Source organism: Miniopterus natalensis, chromosome 1, assembly GCF_054644295.1.
Source record: "Miniopterus natalensis isolate mMinNat1 chromosome 1, mMinNat1.hap1, whole genome shotgun sequence".
Taxonomy (NCBI): Eukaryota; Metazoa; Chordata; class Mammalia; order Chiroptera; family Miniopteridae; genus Miniopterus; species Miniopterus natalensis.
The window spans coordinates 45106917-45134003 of NC_142081.1; the positions used below are offsets into that span (position 1 = coordinate 45106917).

The 27087-nt window shown below is 36.3% G+C and overlaps 1 protein-coding gene across 4 annotated transcripts in view; it reads left to right on the forward strand.

Annotated features, from left to right (window-relative positions):
* Positions 1–3133: 3133 nt before the first annotated feature.
* ICE2 (interactor of little elongation complex ELL subunit 2) overlaps positions 3134–27087 on the forward strand; it is a 47786-nt gene continuing 23832 nt past the window's right edge. The window contains exons 1-11 of one of the 4 annotated variants that reach the window (XM_016208563.2): positions 3134–3151; positions 4109–4242; positions 6233–6337; positions 12094–12346; positions 13594–13713; positions 16473–16610; positions 17186–17302; positions 17608–17767; positions 18735–18916; positions 24431–24472; positions 25935–26934. In XM_016208563.2, the coding sequence (XP_016064049.2) occupies positions 4202–4242; positions 6233–6337; positions 12094–12346; positions 13594–13713; positions 16473–16610; positions 17186–17302; positions 17608–17767; positions 18735–18916; positions 24431–24472; positions 25935–26934 (2158 nt within the window). In that variant the 5' untranslated portion in view covers positions 3134–3151; positions 4109–4201. Of the gene's footprint in view, positions 3152–3919; positions 4009–4108; positions 4243–6232; positions 6338–12093; positions 12347–13593; positions 13714–16472; positions 16611–17185; positions 17303–17607; positions 17768–18734; positions 18917–24430; positions 24473–25934; positions 26935–27087 lie in introns of those variants that run through there. The other 3 variants (XM_016208565.2, XM_087821127.1, XM_016208568.2) reach the window with 3 other exon arrangements.

Here is a 27087-nt window from a genome sequence, read left to right on the forward strand (position 1 = left end):
AACAAAATGAGGCATATTCATAAATGGGCTATAATTCATTATGAAATAATACCTACTACAACATGGATGATCCTCAAAAATATTCTGCTAAGAAAAAGAATCCAGATGCAAAAGGCCACATATGATTGATTCATATGAAATATCCAGAAAAAAAGGCAAATTTATAGATAGAAAGCAGATTTGTGTTTTCCTAGGGTTGAGGATGAGAAGAAACATTGACTGCAAATGGGCACAAATAATTTTCCAGGGTGATGGAATTTTCTAAACTTGGTAATGTTGATCGTTGCAAAACTCCCTAAGCTTACTAAAAATCGCTGTATAGTACAACTAAAATGAGTGAATTTTATAGTAGGTAGATTACACCTCAATAAAGCTGTTTCCCTCTCTCACGTGTACGCGTGTGCACACACACATGCACACACGCGCACACGCACACACTGGTTTTCTCATCACCAGAGAATAAAGTCCAAAAGCACAAATTCTCTAGCATGGCATGAAGACCCTCTCTAGGCCCCCTCCTCCAATGATCTTCATCACTCCCCGCCAACACACACACACACACACACACACACACACACACACACACTAAGGCATGCTATTTCACACTTCTATGATTTTTCACAACCGAAAATGCACAGTCCCGTCTCTACCCAGAGAACTCCTACTCATCCTTCAAGACCCAGTGTAAATCAAACTTCTCTGAAACAGTCTCTAAAGTGTCTCAGTCAAAATGAGTTCCTTACTCATTGTGTTCCCATAGAATCTTTTATGTGTGTATATCATTTTTTATTTGAATTATAATCATTTGTTTTTAATGCCATCTCCACTGTGTTGTGGGTTTTGGGGGGACAGGAAAAGTATATACTAATAGCTACTATTTGTTGAACACTTACTCTTTGCATATTACCCTTTTTGTATATTTACTCATTTACATATTAGTTCTAATCCTCACTACAATCCTGTAGGTGAGCTATTATGTCTCCTCTAATTGGGCTCAAAGAGAAAACTCGACATGTTTAGGATCACACTACCAGTAAGCAGGAAACAAATCAAACCCATACATGCTGGACTCCAAAAATCCACATTCTTTTCACTAACCTGCTTCTGGTTTACAATGCAGAACAAAAAGAAAAAAGGGATGCATATGTTAAACTACTGCAATGGCAAAAGTTATGAGACTTGATTTTTAGTATCAGCTTTATCACTGATCATGTAATGTTGGAAAAGTCACTTGACAATCTGGGCTTCAGTTTCCTTATCAGGAGAACAAGAGGGTTGGACTAGATAATTTCCAAAGTTCCTTGTGGCTCTAAAAATTCTGATTCTGTGTGCTATCTTGCAACCACCAGAACTCAAGATACACCAAACCAGAGCAGATTGCTTGATGATAATCTTGAATCTCCACACAGGCCGTATCTGGTGACGTTGTCATAGCGCACTACTGTGGGCCGGTGCATCCCAGCAGCATGAGCGCTTAAACAGTCCTGGAGCAGTCCTTGAGCAGTTGCTGAAGACTAGGACGGGACTCCCAGCTCTCTCTGACTGCATGCTTTATGAGATAGTACCCAACGCCTTGACTTCTAACTGCCTTGATGTCCCTCTCTCTCCCACCTCAGGCCATCAGTATCACTCACCTAGTAAGAATTGCTACCTGCACAGTGCCAGGCGTTGTATCGGTTCATCTACAAGCATTCACAAGCACTGTCTCCTAACCAGCCCCTTCCCTATGACTCTTTCAATACCTTGCCAGATAAACTGTCCTGAAACATAGATCTGATTGTGTCATTCTTCTGCTTATAAGCTTCCCCCTCCTCCCAGCATTCTATTTCTTATACAATAAAGTCAAAATCCATAGTCTGCCTTATAAAATCTCGTGTGGTTTGGTCCCAACCTATTTTTCCAAACCCTTTTCAATTACTGTTCATAAACCTTGCATTCCAGGCAAAATAAACTATCTAAGGGTCCTTATATTCAAAGGAGATTTTAAACTTAAGTATAATTTTTATGTTAACATGCTTTAAAACTAATAAATCATTCTAAGATTTAGAACACGCTTTCCTGATAGCACACAAACTGGACTCTGTTCACGCAATACGTTTATGTAACTCCTTGTGCTGGTCTCTGTCTAGAATGCCCTTTCCCATCCTCTTCATACTTCAAATTCTTCAAATGAGCTGACATGTCAAGTGCCCAATGTGGTAACTGACATATAAGCACTCCATACACCTCTTTAGCTATTCGAAGCTGCTTTCTGTCCCTCTCACTAGTAATTTCTCTCCCTCTCTGTACTCACACAATCTTTTCTATATACCTTTTTACATTGCTTTTCACTTTCTATTCTGTTTTATAATTATTTAATGTGAATGTCTTAGATTCTCAACGATAAAAAGCTCTTTGGAAAAATTGGTATTTGGTCTTAGTCCTAGTAACCAGCACCAAGCACAAATTGTAAATGCTCAGTAAATCTTTCCTTAATGAATGGAAAAGCAAACAGACAACCACAAAAAACACCTAGGTGGCAACTGACATCTAAACCCGGAGGGGGACGGAGTGGAGGAGCCACGATGTGCCAGGTACTGTGCTAAACGCAGTTCATCCCTTATCCTATTTAACCCTTTCAAAAACCCTACTAAGCATTTCCACTTTATGATGAGGTGTCAGGGTTGGGGAAGTTAAGACAGTGGGCTAAGGTCACAAAATGAGCCTGTTGGGGTCTTTCTAGTACTGTACTCCTGCCAACTCACCACCCTCCGCAAGGTGGAGGACTTTCTAGGACAACTTGCAGCCCGCACCCGGCCGGCCCCGCCCACCCGGCCGGCCCCGCCCACCCGGCCGGCCCCGCCCACCCGGCCGGCCCCGCCCACCCGGCCGGCCCCGCCCACCCGGCCGGCCCCGCCCACCCGGCCGGCCCCGCCCACCCGGCCGGCCCCAGCAAGCCCCGCCCCGCAGTTCCAAGCAGAAGTACTGGAGTGCGTGGGTCGGAGAGCTGCACTTTGGAGTCGCACGGGCCCCGCCCGCTGCGTCGAGGGTGACGTCACCACGCTGTGGCGAGGCGGCGCAGCCACGTCCTTTAAATAAGGGCGTCCTCGGGCGCGCGCGAACTGTGTGGAGTGGGGACGCGGCCCGGGCCAGAACCGCCGCGGACCGCGAGGTGGGCGGAAAAGCTGCTTCGCAGCCGAGGCGCGGAGGGGAGGGCGCTGCCCCGGAGCCGGGCGCGCTCTCGAGGGGCGGGAGGAGGGAACATGGCGGCCCCGTCGACCGGGACAGGACGCAGGGCTCCGGGTTCTGGCTCAGCCCCGGGCCCTGGTTGAGCTCTCCCCCTTACCTGCGGTCCTGGAACCATTTCTCTTCTCCTTTAGTCCCCTTTCCCGCAGCCATTCCTTTTGCCCTCGTTGACGCTCCCCTACCCCGCACTGGGTCGAAGTGTGAGAGGTGGGTTAAGTGGGAGCCGGTCAGGCCTGCCCGGTGCCCCCCCCCGGTGCCCAGAGACCGACTGCTCGATTTGTAAGTTTCTCATCTACACCTTATCAGTGCGCCCAGGGCGGCAGGAGAAGCACCGAACACGGGGTGCGCAAGCCCGACCTGTAGTCCTGGTGATTCCTCCAAGTGACCCTATGAAATGTCCTGGGCCTCAGTCTCCTCAACAGTGAGGTTCTCTTTGAAAGGTTTTTGATATCTAGGAAGCTTTTGGCCTGCATTGCTTGCCGAATCTGCCCCGTAACGGTATGACTGGGAAACCCGAAGCGAGAGTTGTTTCGGCAGTTGGGGGCTGGGGGAGAGCTAAGGCACGCAGCTCCAGGCCCCGAGTGATGCAGTTTGTAAGCAATGAGAACACCATTCTGTTTGGCTCGCTCTTTCGCAGTGAGTGTTCTGAGAGTGCCATCCCCGGAGTAAGTTAAACGGAGAGGGACCTAGCCTGCATCATCATCATTGCTGGTCTATGCAAAGAACTTTGGGAACAGCCATGTGTCTGCTGTATTCTGTTTTAGGTGTCCTGTCAGTTTTAGGGTAGGTGTTAGGGACAGATTCTTCCTCACATGAGTTAACAGCACCTGGCCTACCCAAATAATCACCTGCATTTAATGTTGACCTTTTGTTTTTTCCTCAGCTGAGTGTTGATTCTGGAGAAATCTTGCCTCTGCTGGAGCCTTCAGGACCAGGCAGCAGAATTGTGAGCTCAAGCGAAGCAGAAGTCTAGGATATGAGCTCCATGATGGCCACGAGTGAACCAAGGCTGAACTGGTGAGTTACATCTGTTTGCAATCACCTAAAGAGAATTAAAGTGGGACTGGGCTGGATTAGGAAAGGAGGGTCTCTCACCCGGAGAGATTCCGAGGAAACAGAAAATACAAGTTCAGTGGCTCAGAATTGATCCCATTCTCATCGTCACGTACTGCACACTTTTGAGTTATAGGTGACTACACTTCCTTCCTATCCCAAAGCAACAATTTAGCACTCAGATTGCTAGTAGATATAATTCCATCATGTATTGATCATTGGTCTCTTAGTGAAGGAGAGATGCTGGAATTTTCTTGTGTTCAAGAACGTTGCCCACTGCTGTACAAGTAATAAAAAGACACCCCATCCCCTTTTAAGAAGAGACAAGCTTCTTTTTGTTATGTTGGAATCTGTATCAAGCGATCACGTAAATGCATGGACTATTTTAGAAGTGTATGACAACTTCACAAATAGAGGACTCAGTTAAGTAACGTAAGTGTCCTTGTACAAAGCTAACTAATACATGTGTTGCTTTAGATTAATTTAGCACACATTCACTGAGCATCTACAATTTGCTAGCCAAGGAGAATACAAAAGTTACAAGAGATTATAAAGATAATTAAAATAGTACCTGACTCAAAAAAGATGCACTTAGTATGTGCTCAATATGTATTTGTTTATTGCAAAGAATGCTCTCTTTCCCCCAAAGAGCTCACAATCCCTGAACCCTATGACTTTGCTTTTGTATGATATGCAAAAACCTTAAAATGTAATGAGATGGAACATATACAGTGCCATAATAAGTAATAATAACTACACTGGTGCATAGCAAGTATGACATTCTAATTTTACTGTTTATACTTTAATCGTAGTTTTTTGGATAAATGCCTTTAAAAACAGTAAGAAATTAGTGTGGAGCAAATATGCTAGAATTTTCTATTTGGGGAATGGGCCAGCCAGAAGTTGCTGTTTAATTAAAGGCATACACATTTATGCTCCTTGCCATAAAGTGCGTGTTAGGCTACAGCACGGATACTCTCATGTACCATTGACGTCGTGAAACCCAGTGTGGCTCAGAGCCTTTGCGTAGTACCGTAGCCCTCGAGCTATCCTTTCCACAGAATCCTACTGCTCTTTGTCCTCCTAGGTTAATGGTTTTAGTTTTTTATTCCTTCATTCCACCAGCACTTATTGGGTGTTTAATATATAGAAAGCACTGACTATAGTATGTTAGTCTCTTAAGTTATGTGTGTTATGGAAAATCACGTGACCTTAGAACTGGTTTTAGTACGAACACACCGTTTACCACATTTGCCAACTTAATGAAAATAGGAGGCTATGCAATCTTTGTAGCGCCTTGTTGCCTGGCATAATAGTGCATGAAACAGAAATAAATTGAGCCCTGGCCAGTGTGTCTCAGTGGTTAGAACATCCGCCTACACACCGAAAGGTCGAGGATTCCATTCCTGGTCAAGGGCACATACCTGGGTGCAGTTTGCTCCGCACCCCTGGTTGGGGCACGTGCGGGAGGCAGCCAGTCTATGTGCCTATCTCACATCAGTGTTTCTCTTTCTCCTGTCTCTCTGAAAAACAATGGAAAAAATAGCCTCAGGTGAGGATTAATAAAATAAATAAATAAATTGAGAAGTATTTTCTGTCAAACATAGTGTTATTCCCAGAGCCAGATGTGAGTCTGGCCCCTGACAGACCCTTTATTGTACTTTAATCTGTTCTATTTTTAACTCCCTAGTATCTCTGACATTTACTTAATTGGATACTAAAGGAAAAGCAAGGTGGATTGTTGGAACTGGAGAATTTCAGAATGGGCCTAGGCTAAAAGCTGTCTAAGAAGGAAAACCTCTAAACTCATACATCTGGTATTTGAAATTAAAATTATGAAGAGGTCACTGTCTAGGAAAGGGGGTATAGAGGGCATGTAGTTATAAATTACAATTGTACCATTGTGCATAAGATTTTGAATTGTCAAATACAAGTAAATTACTTTGCTTCACAGGGATGTCGCCTCAAAAAATGGCCTTAAGACATTTTTCTCTCGAGAAAATTATAAGGATCATTCCATGGCTCCAAGTTTAAAAGAACTATGTATTTTATCTAACAGGTAATATGTTTGTTTATTTGCTTATCTATTTTCATATTGGGTTGTTTTCCGGATAGTTTAAGTTGTATATCTGTCTATATCCACTATTAAACATTCAAATTACAGAAATGTGAAAATTAGAAAACAGAAGGACCCAATACCCAGAGATGACCACTCTTTAGTATATATCTTTTCAGACCTTTCACTGCTCATGAACAGATAGATATATATTAAAACAAAAATAGGATTATATTATAAATACTATGTAGTACTATAAATACTGAAAAACTGTTATATAGTTCATTTAAAATAATTTTCCTGTATCTTTCTATGCCCCTGCCTATAGCTCAGTCTTCTAGATGGCTGCATATTACTTCATTATATAAATGTACTTTTTAATTCATTAGCTAGTCTTAAATTGCAAATGTTTGTGCCCCTCTTTTTTTTGAAGTTATAAACAATACATTGATGAACTTTTTGTAGTTATTTCTGATAAATTCATACAAATTAAGTTGTTTGGTTAGAGGGTATTTACATTTTATATTTTAATAGATACTGCCATAGGTGTGTTTTTTTCCTCTCTGGTATGAAAATGCCCATTAAATGATAATTTACCCTTCTCAGTGCTTGCCTGCCTCTAACAGCTCTTCTTTCCTTTGTGATTGGCTGTTTCTACTGTATTGTAGATGGATCTTGAAACCAAATAAGCAGGTTTACTAGGAAGGAGTAAATATGCCAAATGAGGAATTAGGAAGCTCCCCTAGGGGAGCTCAACATTTGCTTTCATCCTTTGTCCACTCCTTTTGCAGGGGAGGAAGTATACTTCCAGCCTCTTCATTGAATGGGACCCCATCTTTTCCTGCCTTCTCAGCACCCTTTCTATCAATTAGCATCCCCTCTTACTCCTGTGTCTGTTCTCAATCAGTATAGGCATGCCTCATTTTATTGCGCTTTGCAGATGTGTGCTTTTACAAATTAAGGCAAGACCACTACTTGCAAAAAGCTTACGACTCACTTTATTGCAAAACTTGCTTTATTGCCAAACCCACAATAATCTCTGAGGTATGCCTGTATTTAAAAGTGCACAAGTTTTCCCTGTCTTTAATCCCAGGACTCCAGATTCCCTCCTCGTTACATTTTTACTTCTCTATTCATTTATACTTAGACTTCTTTAAAGACTTGTGTGTGCTTGCTGAGAGGAAATTAGGGACAAAAGTACTCTTTAACACATGCAGAAAACAACAAAATGGCAACAGTAAGTCCTTCCCTATCAATAAAGGATTAAACTCGCCAATCAAAAGACGGATTGAGGGAATGGATTTTAAAAACAGTATTAAAAAAAAACTTTCCACAACTCACTAGACTTGCTTTCCCTGAGCATCCCGTTCTAATCTGCATTCTACCCTCTCTAGTCTACTACGACTGTTCCCTTCAAGATCAGTGAGCTATTGTCTATGGAGTTATCGTTGTCTCACGCTCTTAGTTTCTGGTGACTGGTATTTCTCAGTCTATTTTGCCATCTTCATTGGCAGGCTTATCATGCTGGCTCATCAGACTGTGGAACTTTTAAAAAATACTGATTTTGCACTCTCAACCCAACCTTTTGAATGTGAATCTTTGAGGATGTGTCTGTAGAATCAGTTAACTTAATTGCATTGATACTCATTTAAGTCATCTCCATTTCTTTACAATTACAAACAGTGAGCATCTTTTTTATACATGTGCTGTATAAGGACTAGGATAAATTTCTGTAAGAGGTGGGTACATATGTGTTTTTTATTTTGATAATTGCCAGATTGCCATTAAAAACATTAAAGAAACAAGTGCTTTTTTGATTCCATAAAATGAATACATAGGTTCACATAAAAGCAAGCAAAAGTTGTATTAAAGAGACAATTAAAAAATAAATATTTTAAAAGAGGCAATTTTGGGTGCTGTATTCTTCTTCCCAAACGGCATAATTATGTCTTTGAGAATATCAGCTGTAGACACATAAGACAATAGATCCCTTATGAATATGCATCTAGGGCTGTTTTTTTAAATCTATTTTTGTTATTCAACTTGTACCATCCCTTAGGGATAACTAATCTCTTAAGACATATTAGTTAAATAAAGAATTGCCTTTGTTTATTTGAATAAAAGAATGCCTACCAATTCTAGTATCCTGGGATTTAGTGAACATCCCAGGTGTGGGTTATACTCTGGACTATGTGAGGGAGAGGACATCTTGTTGGCAGTTGGACTCACCTAACTCCTAAATTTTTTTTCCTAGAATGCGCTTGTTTTCTATAGATTTCTAGATAGCACAAAATAACTTATTATTATAATTTACCTTTTACATAGAAAAAGTAAAGACAAAGGCGTTGATTCTACATGTTTCTAGTCTTTTTTGGCAAACCTTGAGTTTTATTAAGTTTTACAGCAAGGAGTGGATTTTCAGATTGTATTTATTTATAACTTGTCTTGATGGAAAACTAGGAAGAATACAAAATTTTTGTTAACCTTAATTTTGTATTTTTTGCGTTCTCTAACATTTGGGAAAATATTAATAACCGTACTACTTTCAACAATGTGACGTTTTCGTTCAATCCTTCACTGAAAGGTAAACATTTGCCTTTTTTTTTCAAATTAAAGTGTCTGGTTGTAGATATTTATAACTGAGTTTCCAACAAGGGAAAAAGAAAAATAATTATCAAATTTTAACATAGAAAAATAAATCAAATTCAGGAGGTACAGGTAGACTTCAGATGGTGACTACAAGCACCATTTCCATTGCTACTTAAAGAAGCTGCCCAAACCAGTAGACTTAAAAATTAGGAAACTTGAAGTTCTGAATTGTGCCTTTTTTCCATAGAAACTTTAAGTAAAAAAAGAGAATGGGTAGTAGACAAAACGAAGGGTGAAAACTTCAAACCATCAACTGGAATAAAATATAATGCTGTAAATGTGGGTAGAGAAGCCCTGTCAGATGCTTTTGGCTTGCACCCTGATGAAGATTTTGACAGCACTGCACACGGAAATGATCTTGATGTGCTGCCATTTCATTCTTTGCTGAATGTAGCCAATTTAAACTGCTAGAATTTCTTGACATTCCTACTCTGGCATATCTGAGTCAGCATCTTGTTGCTGCAGCAGCTTAATTAAATTTGCCAGTTTGTGCCACAAGGACAGACATGTTCTCATATTCAGAGAGACAGCCGTGAAGCAGTATTGTTAAGAGTTGCGGACACAATACTGTTAGGTTTGAATAGCTCTCAAGACATTTGCTAGTGAGAAATCAATTTGCTGTGATACATTTCTCCCAAGATCAGCAGTTAATATTCATTTTGTTAACCTAAAATATGCTTATTTTTATACAGTTATTGGAGAAACTTTAGTCTCTAAGTATGTCTTTCTCCTGTATTATTTTCAGAGCCAATCTAATCATCCTTGATTTTGCATAATTCTTTCCCCATTCACTAACCACCTCTCTTTGATTAGTTTTCCATCCATTATTTAGCTCTAAAAGAGTGTTCTTGAATATTTCTGCTTTATTTTGGGACCCTAAGTCATTTTCTAAAAATTTTGGAATTTTTACTATATTTATTCTAGTATTGTAATGTTGATTTGAAACAAGTCACTGTTAGTTGTGGATGGAGTTTAACTCACCCTTTGTCCAGATACAGATCTAGATTGGTAATTCTCAACCTTAATCAGGCCAAAACCTTCCCATTTTTCATAACAAATATTTATAAGAAATAAGACACTTCCTTTACTGTCCTGAATTGAAATTCATAGATAATAATAGCCACAGACCTAATAGTTAGAAATAATGTCCTAGATAGAGAAATGTGAAATAAAAGAAAAATAATTTATATTCTAATACGTCTTTTAATATGTAAATGCCTAAATAAATACTGCACTATAAAATATAATGAAGGAGTCAGATGCACCAGCGAAAATGAATAGGTTGGATTTAAAAGAAGAAAGATAAACTATACCATAAAGCTGTGATTTTCAACGGGTGCGCCACAAGAATTTCTAAACCATGCAATACCTATTTATCAGGGACACTGACCTCTTTTCCCTTAGATTGTCAAATAAAATGACAGCCAACACAACAATAGCTGTCTGGTGTGAATGAATCAAAATAATACCTTTTTTTTTTTGTCAGATTGGCAAAAAATATATTTTTTGATGTGCTGCAGAATTTTAGTAATTAGTTTGTGTGTGCCATGAGATGAAAAAGGTTGAAAATCACTGCCATAAAGGAACCATAAGAAACTCAAAGAGAATAAAATGCATTCTTAAGTGTAGATCAGGCTTATTTGTACATGATAACAGATATCCTGAAGAGACCTTTGAAAGTTGTGTAGGACACCACCGTACATTATAGGCAGGTAGTATTCCTCACCTTTAGTTCTTTCCCTCTTTTTTGATAACTCAGATGCACCTACAGGCTTCCAGAATGCCCTCAGGGAATTAATACTGTCAAAATCGAGAACCACCCCTCTGGGTATTTCCTGCCCCTCCCCTCTGTCCCTCTTAATCCCTGATCTGGATGTCCTTAGAATTCTTCTCAGTCACCTATTCACTGTGTTCAGTTTGGAAGCCTGAGAGCTCCATAGTCACACTGTACTGATGTACATATTTACTTTTTGTTTTTCCCCATTCATTTGTCTGATGTACTTGATTGTAAGGTCCTAGAGAGTAGTGATTGTATGGTGTTCAGTGTTGGTTTTATCTCCACTCCCCAGTATAGGGCTGGTGCACGGTAGTCACTCAGTAAGTATTAATGAATGAAGACTGAATCAACAGACATCCATCTTTCTCAAGACTTTTCCTTCCTCTTGAATTATCCTTGTTTAATTTGGAACTAAATCATAGGGAATAGTTACTGTTGTGGAAGTTAGAGTTGTTCAGGCTAAGGAAATGTGTGTGTGTGTGTGTGCTTTAAAACTTATTAAAAATATAGATTACAACAACTGAATATAGGAATAAAGACAGGTTATGAACAAGATAAGAAATTTGTATTCATATACCTTAATTGGTGTGGTAAATTGATTTTTTTAAAAATTGGGGATAGCATTTCATAAACAAATATGGCAACAGGTTCTCTAGCTACTCCAGTGCATTTCATTATACATATGCCAAGATTTCTCTTTTGCATCCATCCAAAGCCTAAAGACATTTCCATGGATTCAACCATGTATGTGAGTGACAGAGGATTGTATAACTTTTCTAAAACCACTATTGCTTTCTAGAATATGACACACAGTTGAAATTTTCTTTTTAATTCTTGAGATAATTAAAGCAGAGGAAACCAGAGAATTAGGATCTCATTGAATTAGTTACCTACAAGCTTGTGACCACATCATGTGGTGCTCTCTGCGGCTTTTGTTCATCATACTAACTGATATATCTTACTGAAGAATTTAAGCATTATAAAACAACAAAACTGTAAACATAAAATACCTGCATATATGATTGGCAAGAGTGATTTACTTTTCTTCAGTAGAGGGGGAAAAACTTGCAAATTGAATAATTTGTCTATGGATTATGCCTCTTCCTCTCCATCAGGTAATTGAAGGTAAGCTTGTTATGCAATCCTGTCCTACAGAATGCTTAATTTACACCAAATAACTAAACATCAAAATGCAAGTGGCAAAGTTAGATAATAATTCAGAATTTAGTGTTAATCACGCTATATTCTCCCTGGTGATTAAGAATCATGAGGTTGCGTGATAGTAATCTTCATGTGAAAAGCACATATTTGTAAATTGTATTTTTTTTTCCAGACGTATAGGAGAAAATTTGAATGCCTCAGCAAGTTCTGTAGAAAATGAGCCGGCAGTTAGTTCAGCAACTCAAGCAAAGGAAAAAGTTAAAACCACAGTTGGAATGGTTCTTCTTCCAAAACCAAGAGTTCCTTATCCTCGTTTCTCTCGTTTCTCACAGAGAGAGCAGAGAAGTTATGTGGACTTGTTGGTTAAATACGCAAAAAATTCCAAAACTGTTGGAATAAATAAAAATGACTACTTGCAGTACTTGGTATGTATTCTGTTCTTCAGCTTCAGTAAAAAATATTTAAAAGTTAGGAAATACTTTAAATTTGCTTTTATGTTTTTAGGCATAGTCATATTAACAAAAGTGGAAAATTTAGGGAGTTTAATTGATGGTCAAATTGGTGCTTTAACTTTTTTGTTGCTTCTGGTATAGTTCAGGCATTTCCCTCTAGTTCTGAGCATATTTCACTCTAGTTCATCTTAAGTACTAGCAACAGAGCTTTACTTAGGTCACTGAACCAATTTAAAATTTTTGTTTATTGTTTTAAGTAGTTTCTAAATTCTCAACTACATAAATGATGCTGTACTGAACATCACTGTTGCAAACTCTTTGTTTATATCTGTGATTGTTTCCTTAAGATAAAATTTTTTTCAAAAAGAACTGCCAGCCCTAGCTGGGTAGCTCAGTTGGTTAGAGCACTGTCCTGATACACCAAGGTTGTGGGTTCAGTCCCAGGTCAGGGCACATACAAGAATCCACCAATGAATGCATAAATAAACGGAACAGCAAATCAGTGTGTCTGTCTGTCTCTCTCTCTCCCTTCCTCTCTCCCACTCCCCCCTTCTCCCTATTCCCTCTCCCCTTCCTTCCTTCCTTTATAAAATCAATCAATAAAAATAATAATAAAAAATAAAACTGCCATATCAAGAACTGTACATGTTTTTAAGGCTTTGGTCTGCAGTTACACACTAGTACATTGTTCTGCAAAAGATTTAAACCAATTTGTTTATACCACTATTGTGTGGAAGGTGTTTTTCTTTTTTTTTTCCAGTATCTTCACTAATACAGGGTATTACCTTTTTTCCCCTCTAACTCTACATGGAAGAAATGGTGATCCCTTGTTTTACATTAATTTACAGTGATTACTAATAAAAATAACCATTTCCCATGTGCTTATAAGCCATTTCTCTTTTGTAATTTGCCTATTCATTTTGTTTGCTCATTTTCCCATTTGTTTGTTCTTTTTTTGTTAATTAAGAGCATTATTTAAAATAAGCTTACTAATTCCAAAGTGTGTATTATAGTATTGGTAATTTGCTTTTCTGTTTTTAAGGAGTTTTTAGTAACAAGTGTATCATTATTGTGTAATAATTTTTTTCTTTGTGATTTTGCATTGGAAATGATACTTTTAATTATTCTTTAAATCCAAATTATTAGAGCAATGATTGAGAAGTGATTGTTTTTAACGAGGGTTTCTTATCCCAAAACATGTCTGCTTTTTTAAAAATTAGGATATGAAAAAACACGTGAACGAAGAAGTTACTGAATTCCTAAAGTTTTTACAGAATTCTGCAAAGAAATGTGCACAGGATTATAATATGCTTTCTGATGATGCACGTCTCTTCACAGAGGTAAAAAAAAAAAAAAAAAATTAACATTTACTTAAACTGCCAAATAACAGACAATAGCAGCATTTTAAAATGTGTGATGATCCTGCCAAATGCATGTGGAAATATCAATATTGTCAATTTAGACACTAAATTGCATGTAGGTTTTTAAAAATCATTTATTTAAATAGAAATACTATGCTAACACTTCAAAATCATGTAATACATATGTTCTGTTTTTCTTTTACTGATCCAACTACCGTATTTGAGAGTTACATTTTACTCACATGGATGGTTTGATCTGGTGCACTGATTTCCCTTGTGAGAGAATGGGTGTTTAAATAAGAAGTTAACTTAGTCATGAAAAACCTGAATGATTCTTTAAAACTTAGTCACATAAATTTGTACTTATTATCTTCATGGTAACCAGTCACCAAATGATAAATTGCAACTGTGAGTTCATTTTCTTATATAAATCATACTTGCAAATTTATTAGCAAAGCATGTAAGTCATTCTGCCTTGTATCCTACCATCATTCAGTGAGCCAGGGAGAAATTTAGAGTAACCTACTTAAATAGTTACTATTAATATATGCAGTTGACCTTTGAACAACACAGGGGTTAGGGTTTCTGAACCCCACACTGTCGCAAATTTGTGTATAACTTTTTACTCCCCCAAAATTTAACTACTAATAGCTTGCTTTGACTAGTAGCCTTACCAATAACATAAACAATTAATATATTTTATATGTTGCATGTATCATATACTGTATTCTTACAATAAGGTAAGCTAGAGAAGAGAAAATATTAAGGAAGTCATAAGGAAGAGAAAATACGTTTACAGTATTTATTGAAAAAAATCCACATATAAGTGGCCCTGTGCAGTTCAAATCGATGTTGTTCAAAGGTCAACTATATTATTGTAGTAGAGTTCATCTACATATACCAACACCAGTCTGGATTTTTCTTTAAGTCTTTAAAACTGGTCACTATATACAATGATGTGTTACCCTTTACACTTTTGAACTCTACACTTAAAAATGGTTAAGATAAAGTGTCATGTGTATTTTATTATAATTTTTTGTGAATGGTCAATGAATTGCGGGACAGCAGAGGATATTAGCTTACTGGTTTTTTAAAAACACTTTTTAAGGTGAGATTTTGTTGTTAATACAAACCAGAAGAATGATTCTGCTATTAAATTTAAAAATTCCACTTTTATTTTCTCTGAACCTAAATGTGATACACTCAAACAGTGTCATATTTTTCCATATGGAAGAGGAACTGTAGCTGTTACTATTTTACTAGTACCTTTGAAAGGATCAAAATGATGGTTTTAAAACATAAATATATCCCCTCATTTCACGGGTTTAAAATGTCTTCTTATCTCAGAAAGACACAGTCTACAAAGATCATACCCCTGCCCCCCCAGCCTGCTTCATCTTCTACATACCTTCCTCCCAGTTGTTCTACATCAGCCTATTGGCCTCTGTGTTTATTGAATACTCCTTGAGGCCTTTGGCTGTTCCCATCTTTCTGGCAAGCTGTTCCCTAGATATCTGCATGGATTAGTTCCTTGATTCCTTTAAGTCTTTCTCTGTTCAGATGCCAACTATCAACGAGGATGTTCCTAATTACCCTCTAAAAAATAGCATCAACCCTCAGTATTTCCTTTACCATGTTTTATTTTTGTTTATTGTATTTCTTCACAATGCCTGTAAATACTCATTTGTGCACTGCTATGTTCCCAGTGAATAATGCCTGGCTTACAAATGCTCGTGTTCAATGTAGTTATTTAAAAATAACTTTTATTTGAAAATAAAAATGTTTATTAACAGAGTACATTATTTGGTAGCTAACAGTCAGCATTATGTCTTGTTTTTTTTACTCTTGTAAAATTTTAATTTATATTATGAAATGTACTTATGGAAAAGTATATAGAACAAATATAAACAGTTTAACAAAGAATTATATAGTGAACACCTTTGTAATTCTTTTCCAAGTCAAGAAATACAACATCACCAGAAACCCAGAAGCCCCCTGTGTATTTTTTCTAGATAATCACATTCTCTCTCCTTGAGAGATAATCACTATCCCAAGTTTGGTGTTGATAATTTCCATGCCTTTCTTTTTATTTTCTGATAGTTCTTCAGTCTCTGTTGCCTGTTTTTGAATTTTATGTGAACAGAATTCTTTTTTCACTCAATATTATGATTGTGAAATTCATAAGTATGTGTGTAGTTATAGTTCATTCATCTTCATTTCTGTATATTATTCCATTTTATGAATAAACTACAGTTTATTCCATTGATCAAAATTTGGGTTGTTTCCAGTTTGGAGCTATTCTAAGCAATGCTCCTATGAAAACTATAATTACTTGTCCCTTGGTGTATATGTGCACATATTTCTACTGGGCATATACCTATGAATGGAATTGTTGGGTCATATGATATGCATATCTTCAGCTGTAGCATTTAATGTCAAACTGTTTTCCAAGGTAATTATACCACTTCTTATATAATTTTAATACAATTTTAATACAATTGCTAATTTAGTATTATTAAATATCACTATTTTAAGAAATTAGGTTTAAAAGAATTATTATGAAAAATGAGAAATTACATTAAGTATGGAATATACAGTATGCCTGGATTGTTAGAAGTTTGATTAATGAAATGAGGTTATATTTGAAATGAATAATTATATAGTCATATATAACTAAATTTTTATTATTATTAGAGAAGCACAATACAAATGAATTTATTTTGATTTTGATTTTCTAGCAAATTTTAAGAGCTTGCATTGACCAAGTGAAAAAGTATCCAGAATTCTATACTCTCCATGAAGTTACCAGCTTAATGGGATTCTTCCCATTCAGAATAGAGATGGGATTAAAGTTAGAGAAAACTCTTCTCGCATTGGTAAGGTTTACCATATGAAAGTATGTACTTATTTTTGTTTGCAACATGATCTGTATTTCACATAGACATTTGTGTTTAAATTTTGAACAGTAATAAGATACAACTTTTAAAATATTCAATATAAATGTGTCCCTTTAAATTTTGTGGGTACTAGTATTTGATGTTTTTAAAAATGTCACTACCCACTTTATTTCTTGATTTTCTTTTCTTAGTTCCCATCTTAATGTTACTGAATATAATCAGGAAGCCCTTTTTTTTTTTAAGGGATTTTATGCACAATCATACTGGAAGTAAATGTGTGTGAAGAGGATATTTTAGAGATTCCGTACCCTATGATGATTTGTACCTCATAAAATGAGAGGTTAAAGTGGCAGGGAAATTCCATGACCCTTTTTGAAAGATATATATATGGTGGTTGTAAAGCAAAAATGTGAAGGTCTTGACTTAAGAAGGCTCTGAATTTGACATTTACATTTAGTAGAATGAAGAATTTTAACTTCAAAGTTTCATATGATGAAAGGATACTTAGACAAAAATTCAAGATTTTTGCAATAAACATTTATTTTATTGTCTAGGGTAGTGTGAAATTTGTGAAAACAGTATTTCCCTCAATGCCTGCAAAGTTGCAGCTCTCAAAAGATAACATATCTACCAGTGAAACACCAGAACATGCAGCTGCAGCTATGTATTATGTAAGTACGAAGGTGGTTTGGGAATCTATGTGAGGAATCTTTTGTACCTCATAAAGTGCATATAATCTGATTCTTCTAAAGTTCCCTTCCCGAATTTCCTTCTTTTTATTACTTTATTAACCTTTAAAAGACGGCATTTAAAAGACAGCATCATACAAACTCCATATATTTTCCAGGATCAATTGTACAAATAATGGTTTCTTTCCTTTTGCCTGTAAAAAAGAACATATATGCTTAGGTTTCTGAGTATTTAAAGAAATTTTCAATAAGTATAATGAAGTAACAGGTTGTATGTTGTTTTTCAGGATATTAGTAAAGATCCAAATGCAGAGAAGCTTGTTTCAAGATACCACCCTCAGATAGTTCTGACTAGTCAATCATTATTTGCCTTATTAAATAACCATGGACCAGACTACAAGGAACAGTGGGAAATTCCAGTGTGTATTCAAGTAATACCTGTTACAGGTTTGTGATTTGCCATGTCAGGTAAAGCTCTTAACAGAGGAGTTGGAATGGCTCTATTTTAGCTGTCTAAACATAGGTAGTCATTTGTCAAATACAAATACCTAAGTTTTGATTTAAGGAGGATGCAAGTTTGACATTTACATTCAGTAGAACTTTTAAATAGATAGTGCTACCATAGAATTGACACTCATAGGTAAATGAGTTGTTAGGTCTACAGAACCTGTACTCATGTGGAGGGGCAAGAGGTATTACAGAAATAGTTATGGTATAGGGTGACCAAAAATACATGAAATGGTGAGGTTCTTCTATCTTTCAATGAAATGAAAGGAATACAGTACTTTATTAGACAACCTCAAATGGGTGAGTTTCCAGGACTTACTAACTTGTCTGTTATTGGAATTCAGAATTAAAATAGGTCTATACTTAAGAGCGTAGGATAGTCTGTCTGTTGACAGTAAAATTATATTTGCATGTAAATGCCTCTGTACAAAAGATTACTCCCCTTCTGTTTTGGTTCATATTTAATATTTTTTTATCTTCCAGAATTAATACCATTAAATGTAACAACGTAATTATAATGAAGGACTGTGTCTAATGAAACAAAACTACAAATTAGAGTTAAATGTGATATATTCTCTGTGGTAAAAGTGTCATCACTTTTTTAAAGCATAACCCTGTAAGAACTGAGTGTTAATGAGAGTAAAAGTATATAACAGTAAAAGCAGAAATCCTTTTTAAAAAGCATTAGAAGGAAAACATTTTTCTTACCAGTCAGATTCTCTGGTCCTTAGATCTCTAAGGGACTTCAAAGATTTTCTTGTTCAGGGATGGCAGATGTATGGGACTTGTCCTACCACTTTCCTATCCCATGTCTCTTTGTTTAGTGATACTTCTGTTATATATCTGGGGTTTTTTTCTTAAATATAACTACTAGAAACTAATCACCCCCTTCTGTTTCTGTTTTAAGGTTCAAAACCAATTAAAGTAATCTATATTAATTCACCACTTCCCCAAAAGAAAATGACAATGAGAGAGAGAAATCAAATCTTCCATGAAGTTCCATTAAAATTCATGATGTCCAAAAATACATCTGTTCCAGTCTCTGCAGTATTTATGGACAAACCAGAAGATTATATGCCTGAAATGGATGTATGTAATGGTGTTTTTTTTCCTTAAGGGAATGTATTTGTTTATTCTGTTGGAGCCTAAAGTTTTATTACAGGTTTCTAAATTTAGTAGTTAAAAATCTAGGCATTACGTTGAAACTTAAAATTGAACCTCAAGTCAAGCTAGCCTTTAGGCAACATTTAACTTCCCTCAACCTCAGTATTTTTTCTTTTTTTAAAAGAAAGGTGATAATACCTACATCACAAGATTGTTGTAAGCATTACATTTGATATTACATGTAAAATGCTGAGCATGGTCTTTAGTATATATGTACTAAAAACTCAGTCATTGATGGTGATAATTGTGGTGATAGTTTTAATTGTTCTCATTTAAATTGAAGATTTTTTAAGCATGAAAAGGAACAGATGAATTTGGTTGGTACAGAAAGTATTTGGCCAGATTGTTAATCCTTATCAGTGACTTAGTAGCTGTGTGACCTTAAAGAAGCTACATAATCTCTCTGTGTCTAGTTTGCTCATCTGTAAAATGGATATCATGATATTACCTAACTCATAGGATTATTGGAATTAAATGAGTTAATACATGTAAAGCATTTAGAACAATGCTTGGCACTCCATGAATATTAGCTTTTGTTATTTTATGTATTTTAAAATATTTTCCATGATTATTAAAGTAAGACATTCTGTTTATACCAGACTTTCTTCATTGTTCCACAAATATTTATTTAGCAAATACTTTTCTATGCACTGAGGATACAGCAGTGAATAAAAATGCAATCTCTTTTCTCTTAGAGTTTTTGTATCAGTGGTGGAGGGCACAGGTAATTAACAAAACAATAGCAAAAAAGCAGGTAGTGATAAATGCTATGCAGGAAAATAGAATAGATTAAAGGAAAAGAGATAGAAATGGGACTGTTTTAGATTCATTGTCAAGAAGGCTTTTCAAGAACAGAAAATATGAACAGAGACTTAAAGTGAGAGAAGAAACAAAATTAGAAAGTAAAATAGAAAAACATTTTTCTTATTACCATCTAAGTGCTCATGCTGTTTTAAGGGTATTGGCCTTTTGTTTTTTATATTTGTTTATATGTTTTTCTCTGTTTGCCATGTGTATATGTCCTAGTGCATTTCCAGCTTTTCCTAGGTTGTTTGTTAGCTTACATTTTTAAATCTACCTAAAACTTATATTCGTGTGAGGTGAATGTCAGGAAGTAACAGGCATTATGAAGAAACATGAAATAGGTTAAAAGGGATGAAAACTGACAGAGTAACTCCTTTCATTAGTCACAGACTAGGTTATTTGGATCTTTCTCATTACTGCTGACAATTACACTTGATCTGAGCTGCAAAGCCGAGAAGTGATTATTACTGCTGACAACTTAAAAATGCTGGACAAAATATTAAAAATTCTTTCCTAAGATCATCAAAGACCTAACAAGATAGTGATGGCTGAGATATCAGAGAAGACCAGAATTCAGGGAGGTAAAGCTGTCACTTAGGGTTATTTTTGCCCTGGATGGTTATTGACCAGGTCTGAGGAGGCAACAGAAAATGAACTGTGGTTTTGGCAGCATCACGGGACTGGGGAGACAAAAAGTCACAGTTCAGTTTTTCATCAAAGGCTTGGACCCTGCAGGACTATACCCCCAAAGTAAGGGTGAACCAGAAATAAATCAGCTTTCTCAGAGGTTGTAGCCCGAGTTTTCAGGCCTTGAACTTGAATTCAGATGCTTTTAGATTTCTAGTGTCTTTAGACACTTAGCAAAAGCAAATGAAAATCTTAGAAGAACATAATGTCATTTTGAGCCTCAAATTGTTTTTATGAATAACTTTTTAAAATATATGTAACTAGAAACAGGAGGAGACCAGATACTATGAGCTAGAACCATCAGAAACAATAACCAAAGAAACAGACTCACATAAATGGGTCTTAGAATTAGCCATCAAAAACTGTTAGCCACCTCTGTATAATTACACAACATTCAAGGAAATTCATGTTTGAAAACTTCATTGAGGAACTGGAAACTTTTAAAAGCTGTAACAGATTTGAAAAAGAACTAAATAAAAATTTTAAAACTGAAAAACACTACAGTTAAGAATTCTGTAAGTGGGGCTATTAGCACATTAGATAAAGTTAAAAAGAGAATCAGTAACCTGGAAGATGGGTCTGAAAAGACTATGTTGTAACAGACAACCAAAAGAATATGGAGAATAGGGCAAGAGATACAGAGGCTATAATGAGCATGTGTAATGTGTGGAGTTGCACCCAGAAGGATGGTGTAAAAGAGACATTGGGACCAATTCAATACTTGGAGACAAAGGGAAAACTCTTTAAAAGACATCAGAGCAACAAAAGGCACATTAACTCTACAGGACTGAGAGTTAGACTGGCAAATAGCTTCTCAACAAATGGAAGTCAGAAGACATTGGAATGATATGTTGTGCTAAAAGAATATAACCCATTTATTAAAATCCTCTAACCAAATTAAAGATATTTTTCATTATTAATTGAGTTTGCTACCAGCAGACCCCCTCTAATGGACATTCTTCAGGCACAAGGAAAATAATCCCAGATGGAGGAGGCATGAAGAATAACAAAAATGAAAATAATGTGTGTAGGCTCTAATTTGTAGGTGATTACAGGGCACTCAAGAAGTTAAGAGATTTCTGAGATGACCTGGGCCCTAAGAATTCTAGAAATTAACCAGCCAAAGTCCCTTCAAAGACAAAAGCCTTTGCTCAGGAAAAATTACTGGTAGTAGAGTCTGTATTGAGCAAAACAAGCAATTTAAAGGAAAAGTTTTCAGATAACTAACTGTGGAGGGGAAGAGAACCAGCTCTCCAAATGTGCTAAAGGTCACACACCAGCCTAACACATGCATCCTTCGTGCTAACCGTGAAGCGTGAGCTTAGAGCCGTGAAGCTAAGAAAGCTATCCTGGCACACCCACACGCAGGATTGCTCTCCTGGACCAGCAGGAAAACCCCTCCCCTTAAACATGAGGAACAGAAGAGGATTGTTGATGGAAGCTCTTACAAAGTTCATAGAGGGGGGAAATCCATAATTGCTGTAACATTCCTACAGTCAAGATGTACGCACAAAATGTGAAGACTGTTCACCCTAGAAATCTCACCTCTAGAAATGTAGCTCAGAAGTACCAAGAAAAGAACAAAATGCTCGTGCAGGGTATTCATTGCAGTACTATTTGCAGTAGCAAAAGATTGGAAACCACACATGTATCTTACGAAGGTATTAAGTAAAGTATACATTCTCAATAGCATGCTAAGCAGCTATTAAAAAGAATGAGGGAGCTGTAGCTATGCCATTATACAGCGACATCCAATATGTATTGCTAAGTAAAAGAGGCAAGGAAGAGAACATTTTGCATAATATGCTACTTTTTATTTAAGGAAGAAGGAAATATAAAATCCACGGTGGGGCAAACATGAGTTTACAGTTTAAGTACATGAAACAGCTTATTCTGTATTACTGTTAGTTACTGTATTATTTTCCATATAAACAACTGTAAACCTACATTTGCCCCACCCTGTACACACACACACACACACACACACGCATTTGCACATATTTAAAAAAATCCACACAGAATAAACTTAAACTAATGAAAATGGTTAATTGGAGGAAGGAGGGAACAAAGAAGAGGAGGCAGGATTATCAGGTAGCTTTCTCTGAATGTCCTTTGTTCTATAGTTTTAACAAAGCCATATGGACATTTTACATGTCTATAAAACAAATTTTAAGTTATAAAAGCCAATCAAAGCTGAAGTGAAAGAAATGAACCCACTGTATTCCAAGTTAGTGGTTTAACCAGTGAGAGAAAAATTAAGTGATTAGAAACTTAGTAATTTGACTATATAGCCCTGAAGATTCATATCCTAATTTCAGAAGGAACTACCAAAAAATCTTAAACTGCATTTAGTAATCATATCGTTATTAATGATATTGCTGTTTTTATTTTGAACACACCAGATAGTTCAATAAGCAAGTAAATAATTTTGTTTATATTAAGAATCAAGAATTTCAGCATAAGAGATACAAATGCCACTCAAAGAAGTTAAGTAAAAGCCCTATAGTAATATAGAAATTGTGTCAAAAAGATGCCAGATCCAACTTGAAGGGTTTCCCATTCATCAGAGATGTGTCAGTTTGACTGTGACAAAAGATGGCTGCAGTGGATTGAAACATGAAATAATGGTATTTTGCAAAAAGTTTTAGTCGCCTTTGGAGAATGCTAGTGCATGAAGTCATTATTCTGAAAACTGATAAAAAAATCAAGTATTTGTCTTGCCTTTCCAGCACAAACTATATTTCAGGGTAATGAGAGTATATGACTGTCATCATTTTGTAGCTCCTAATGAAATAGTGAATCTAGGCAATGATCCTCATCAATGGCTGCTAAAATCATTAGATGATCAATGAGGAATTTTATAATGGATAGATTAAGTTGATGAAACTTGATGAACCAACAAATCAATTGTAATATCACAAGAAAAAAGATAACCAGACATCATTAGCCTCCTGATTTAAGTGGGAGTACACAGTACCATAAATAACATATTCAGCTTAAAAAATAATTATACCTGAATCTGATCAAGCTACTAGATCATTTTAATAGGAAGTTCCAAGGATAGAAGAATGTATTAAATAACATCACAGGGATGCAGAAGTTAAAATCCAAAATGTGGAAATTTTGGTTCTGGCTGTGTAGGTCCTTTGTTAGAGCATTGTCCTGATACTCCAAGGTTTTTGGTTCGATCCCTGGTCAGGGCACATATAAGAATCAACCAATGAATGCATAAATAAGTGGAACAACAAATAACGTTTCTCTCTTTCTCATCGATAATTAAAAAAAAAAAAAGTGGCAATTTTTACAGGATAACTAATCTGGTTTATTCTGCAAGTATCTGGCAGATGTAGGAGTTGACAGAGTATGAGAAGAAGCATTTGCCAAAGAAAATTAAGAGATGTGTCAACCAAATGCAATGGTTGGATCATGGTTGGATACTGATTCCAATAGACAGTTGTAAAAAGACATCGCACTAGGAAATTTTAACACTTGATTAGACATTTTATGACATTAAAGAATTATTAACTTATTGAAAAAATCCTTTTTTAGCTCTATGCTAAAGTATTTACAGATAAATGATATTTTTAATTTTATCTAAATTCTATTGGGAGTGAGAATTGTTTTTCAGTTCATTAATTTTTGGTTTAAATTTATCAAGTATCTTTATTTTACTATTATGATTATATTCTTATTTCTTGCAGAAGTTATGAATGATGCCTCTGATTTTTAATGTCTAGCATTCTAATTTTTGTTTCTTTTTAAGTATTTTGTAATTATCATATTAATTTATTTACTATTTGGAGTGTTCATTTCCAAGTGCTTGGGTTTATTGTTTGTTTACATTTTTCTTAATGATTTATAATTTTATTTCCTTCTGAACAGAGAGTAAGACCTTAGCAAATTGTGCTTTGTACTATATTGATGTTTTCTTTGTGTATTAATTTATAGTCCATCTTTGGAAATGCCCCTTGGATTCTTGGGAGGGAAAAGGTATATCTTTGTAGTCTATATATGTATGTTTTCAGTCATTCATCTATATTTGTTTCAATCATTTAGTATTATTCATATTTTCTGTTTCTAGTTTTATATACTTAGAGACAGGGTGTCACTGACCAAGTACAATTGTGTTTCTGTCAAATTATCCTTTTATTTTTATGATTTGACTACATATTTTGATGTTTCTGGCATGTCACAATTCATGACCAGACCATTACCTATTTGTCATGGATTTCCTCTCTTTTCAATATAGGATTCCTTTTTCTGTCTGATAACCTTTTGCATTGAATTCTACTTTCTCTACACTTAATATTGCTGTTTTTTCTCTCTTTATTTCTTGATGTTATGCCCTATGGTTTTGTTTTTAACCTCTTTGTGAAAGAATGCTTTATGTAAATAGCATATCATTTAATTTTATTTTTTGACTAAATTTAGTAGTCTTTTTGTTTTAGTAAGAGCTACCATTTACTGAGAAGCTACTATGTGCCAGGGACTGTGTCAAGTAACTTTCTATATACAGTTTCTTATTTAGTCCTTAGAACAAATCTGAGAAGATGACCCTATTATCACTATTTTAGTGATGAAGAAGTTAAGGTCCGGAGAATTTTAAAAAAACTTACAGAGGTTGGTCTTACTACCTGATTGCTGTCAGACTATTTCTTTCTCAGATCCTAAACTGTAAGGCTAATGGGTGTACATAGCCCAGTCTGTAACCAAATTTCCATGGTATTTATTTAACATGCTGTGCCAGATTGAGGAGAGATCTGCTGCTGCTTGGGGGAGAGGACCGTTTATTCCTGAGTGAATTAAAGCTATCTGTAGTTCTTCGATTTCCACAACGGTACTTGAAAAACTGCAGCTTCAATGGCTTCATGTCTCAGAATACAGTAAAATCACTTCCTGTCCATTGCTCCTTCTGTTACTGAGATTTGTCTTCCCTGAGTAGATATAGAAAGAAAGTCACTGATTGATGCACCAGACTCAGAGCCTGGCGACCCCTCACCAGCTGCATTAGAAAGCAGCTTACAGTGGAGTGGCAAAGAGCCTTTCTCCTGTCAGCTGCAGCCAGATGTCTCTGCAAGAGTGTGTGGAGCCGGTGTGAATGAAAATTGCTTCCTTCCTGTTTGGCCCTACATGTCTTCTTTGTGGTCCTGTCCACTTTTTGATTAGTAGAAATTCCTCTTGGGATGTGGTAGTTCACAAGTATTCCCCATTTCCTGTGTTGTTACAACTTGGCAAACTTGTCTGTGTTTCATCAACACTTCAGTGGGAATGTAAGGTTAAATAAATTGGTTGCTAGTAGTTTATTGTCATCTTAAGCAAGAGCCCTTCAGATCCATTAGATTTTCTGCTTTTAAAGAGCATCAACTATGTATGTGAGGAGTAGGGGAATTAGGAGATAGATGAGGTGTGGCCTGGAATTTTTGCTAATAGTTTACCAATATATTTTCTTAAGATGTCTCATGAAGTTAATGAGTGCCGAAAAATTGAGACCCTTGAAAATTTGGATCTGGGTTTTGATGATGATGTCACAGAACTTGAAACTTTTGGAGTAACCACAACCAAACCATCAAAGTCACCAAGTCCAGCAAGCACCTCCACAGTACCCAGCATGACAGAAGCTCCCATAGCCCCCAGTGCAGCAACCACACCTGTGGCACCAGCTGCACCAGGAGACATTTCTGCTAATTCTAGAAGTTTATCTCAGATTCTAATGGAACAGTTGCAAAAGGAGAAACAGCTGGTGACTGGTATGGACGGTGGCCCTGAAGAGTCTAAAAATAAAGATGATCAGGGATTTGTACCATGTGGTGAGAATGTATCAGATAATTCTGACAAGCCTCTGATGCAAGATGGTGACTTAAAAACATATGATGCGTTACAGTTAGGAAGTTCTGTGGAAATGGAAACCTCTAATGAAAATGACATGGCTACTGATACAGTGTGTGCTGATGAAAGACTAAATGTTACAGAGAGCACAGACGATTCAGAGGAAAAGACTGTTACATCAGAAGCAAAGAAAACTGAAGATGTAGTTCTTTCCCATAGTGATACAGATGAAGACTGTTTAATCATTGATACAGAGTGTCAAAAGAATAGTAGTGGAAAGACAGCTGATGTGGGTTCTAACTTAAGCTCTAAACCAGCCAGCCCAAATTCTTCCTCAGGACAGGCTTCTGTAGGAAACCAGACTAATACTACTTGTAGTCCTGAAGAGTCCTGTGTTTTAAAAAAGCCTATCAAACGAGTATATAAAAAATTTGATCCAGTTGGGGAAATTTTAAAAATGCAGGATGAACTCTTAAAGCCAATTTCCAGAAAAATACCTGAATTGCCTTTAATGAATATAGAAAACTCTAAACAACCTCCTGTTTCTGAGCAACCCTCTGCTCCTTCAGAATCCTCTACTTGGCCAAAAACTGTATGGCCTTCTGCATTTCAGAAGCCAAAAGGACGTAAGTAAATATTTACAAAAAACTTCATATTAACAGTTTTGCCTTCAATTTTTCTCCCTCATCCCCTCCCTTTTTCTTTGTTATAACCTGTTTTATAATCTTTACATAGTCATATTTCATTTTTAATCTACTTACCAGTATTTTAGCTTCCAA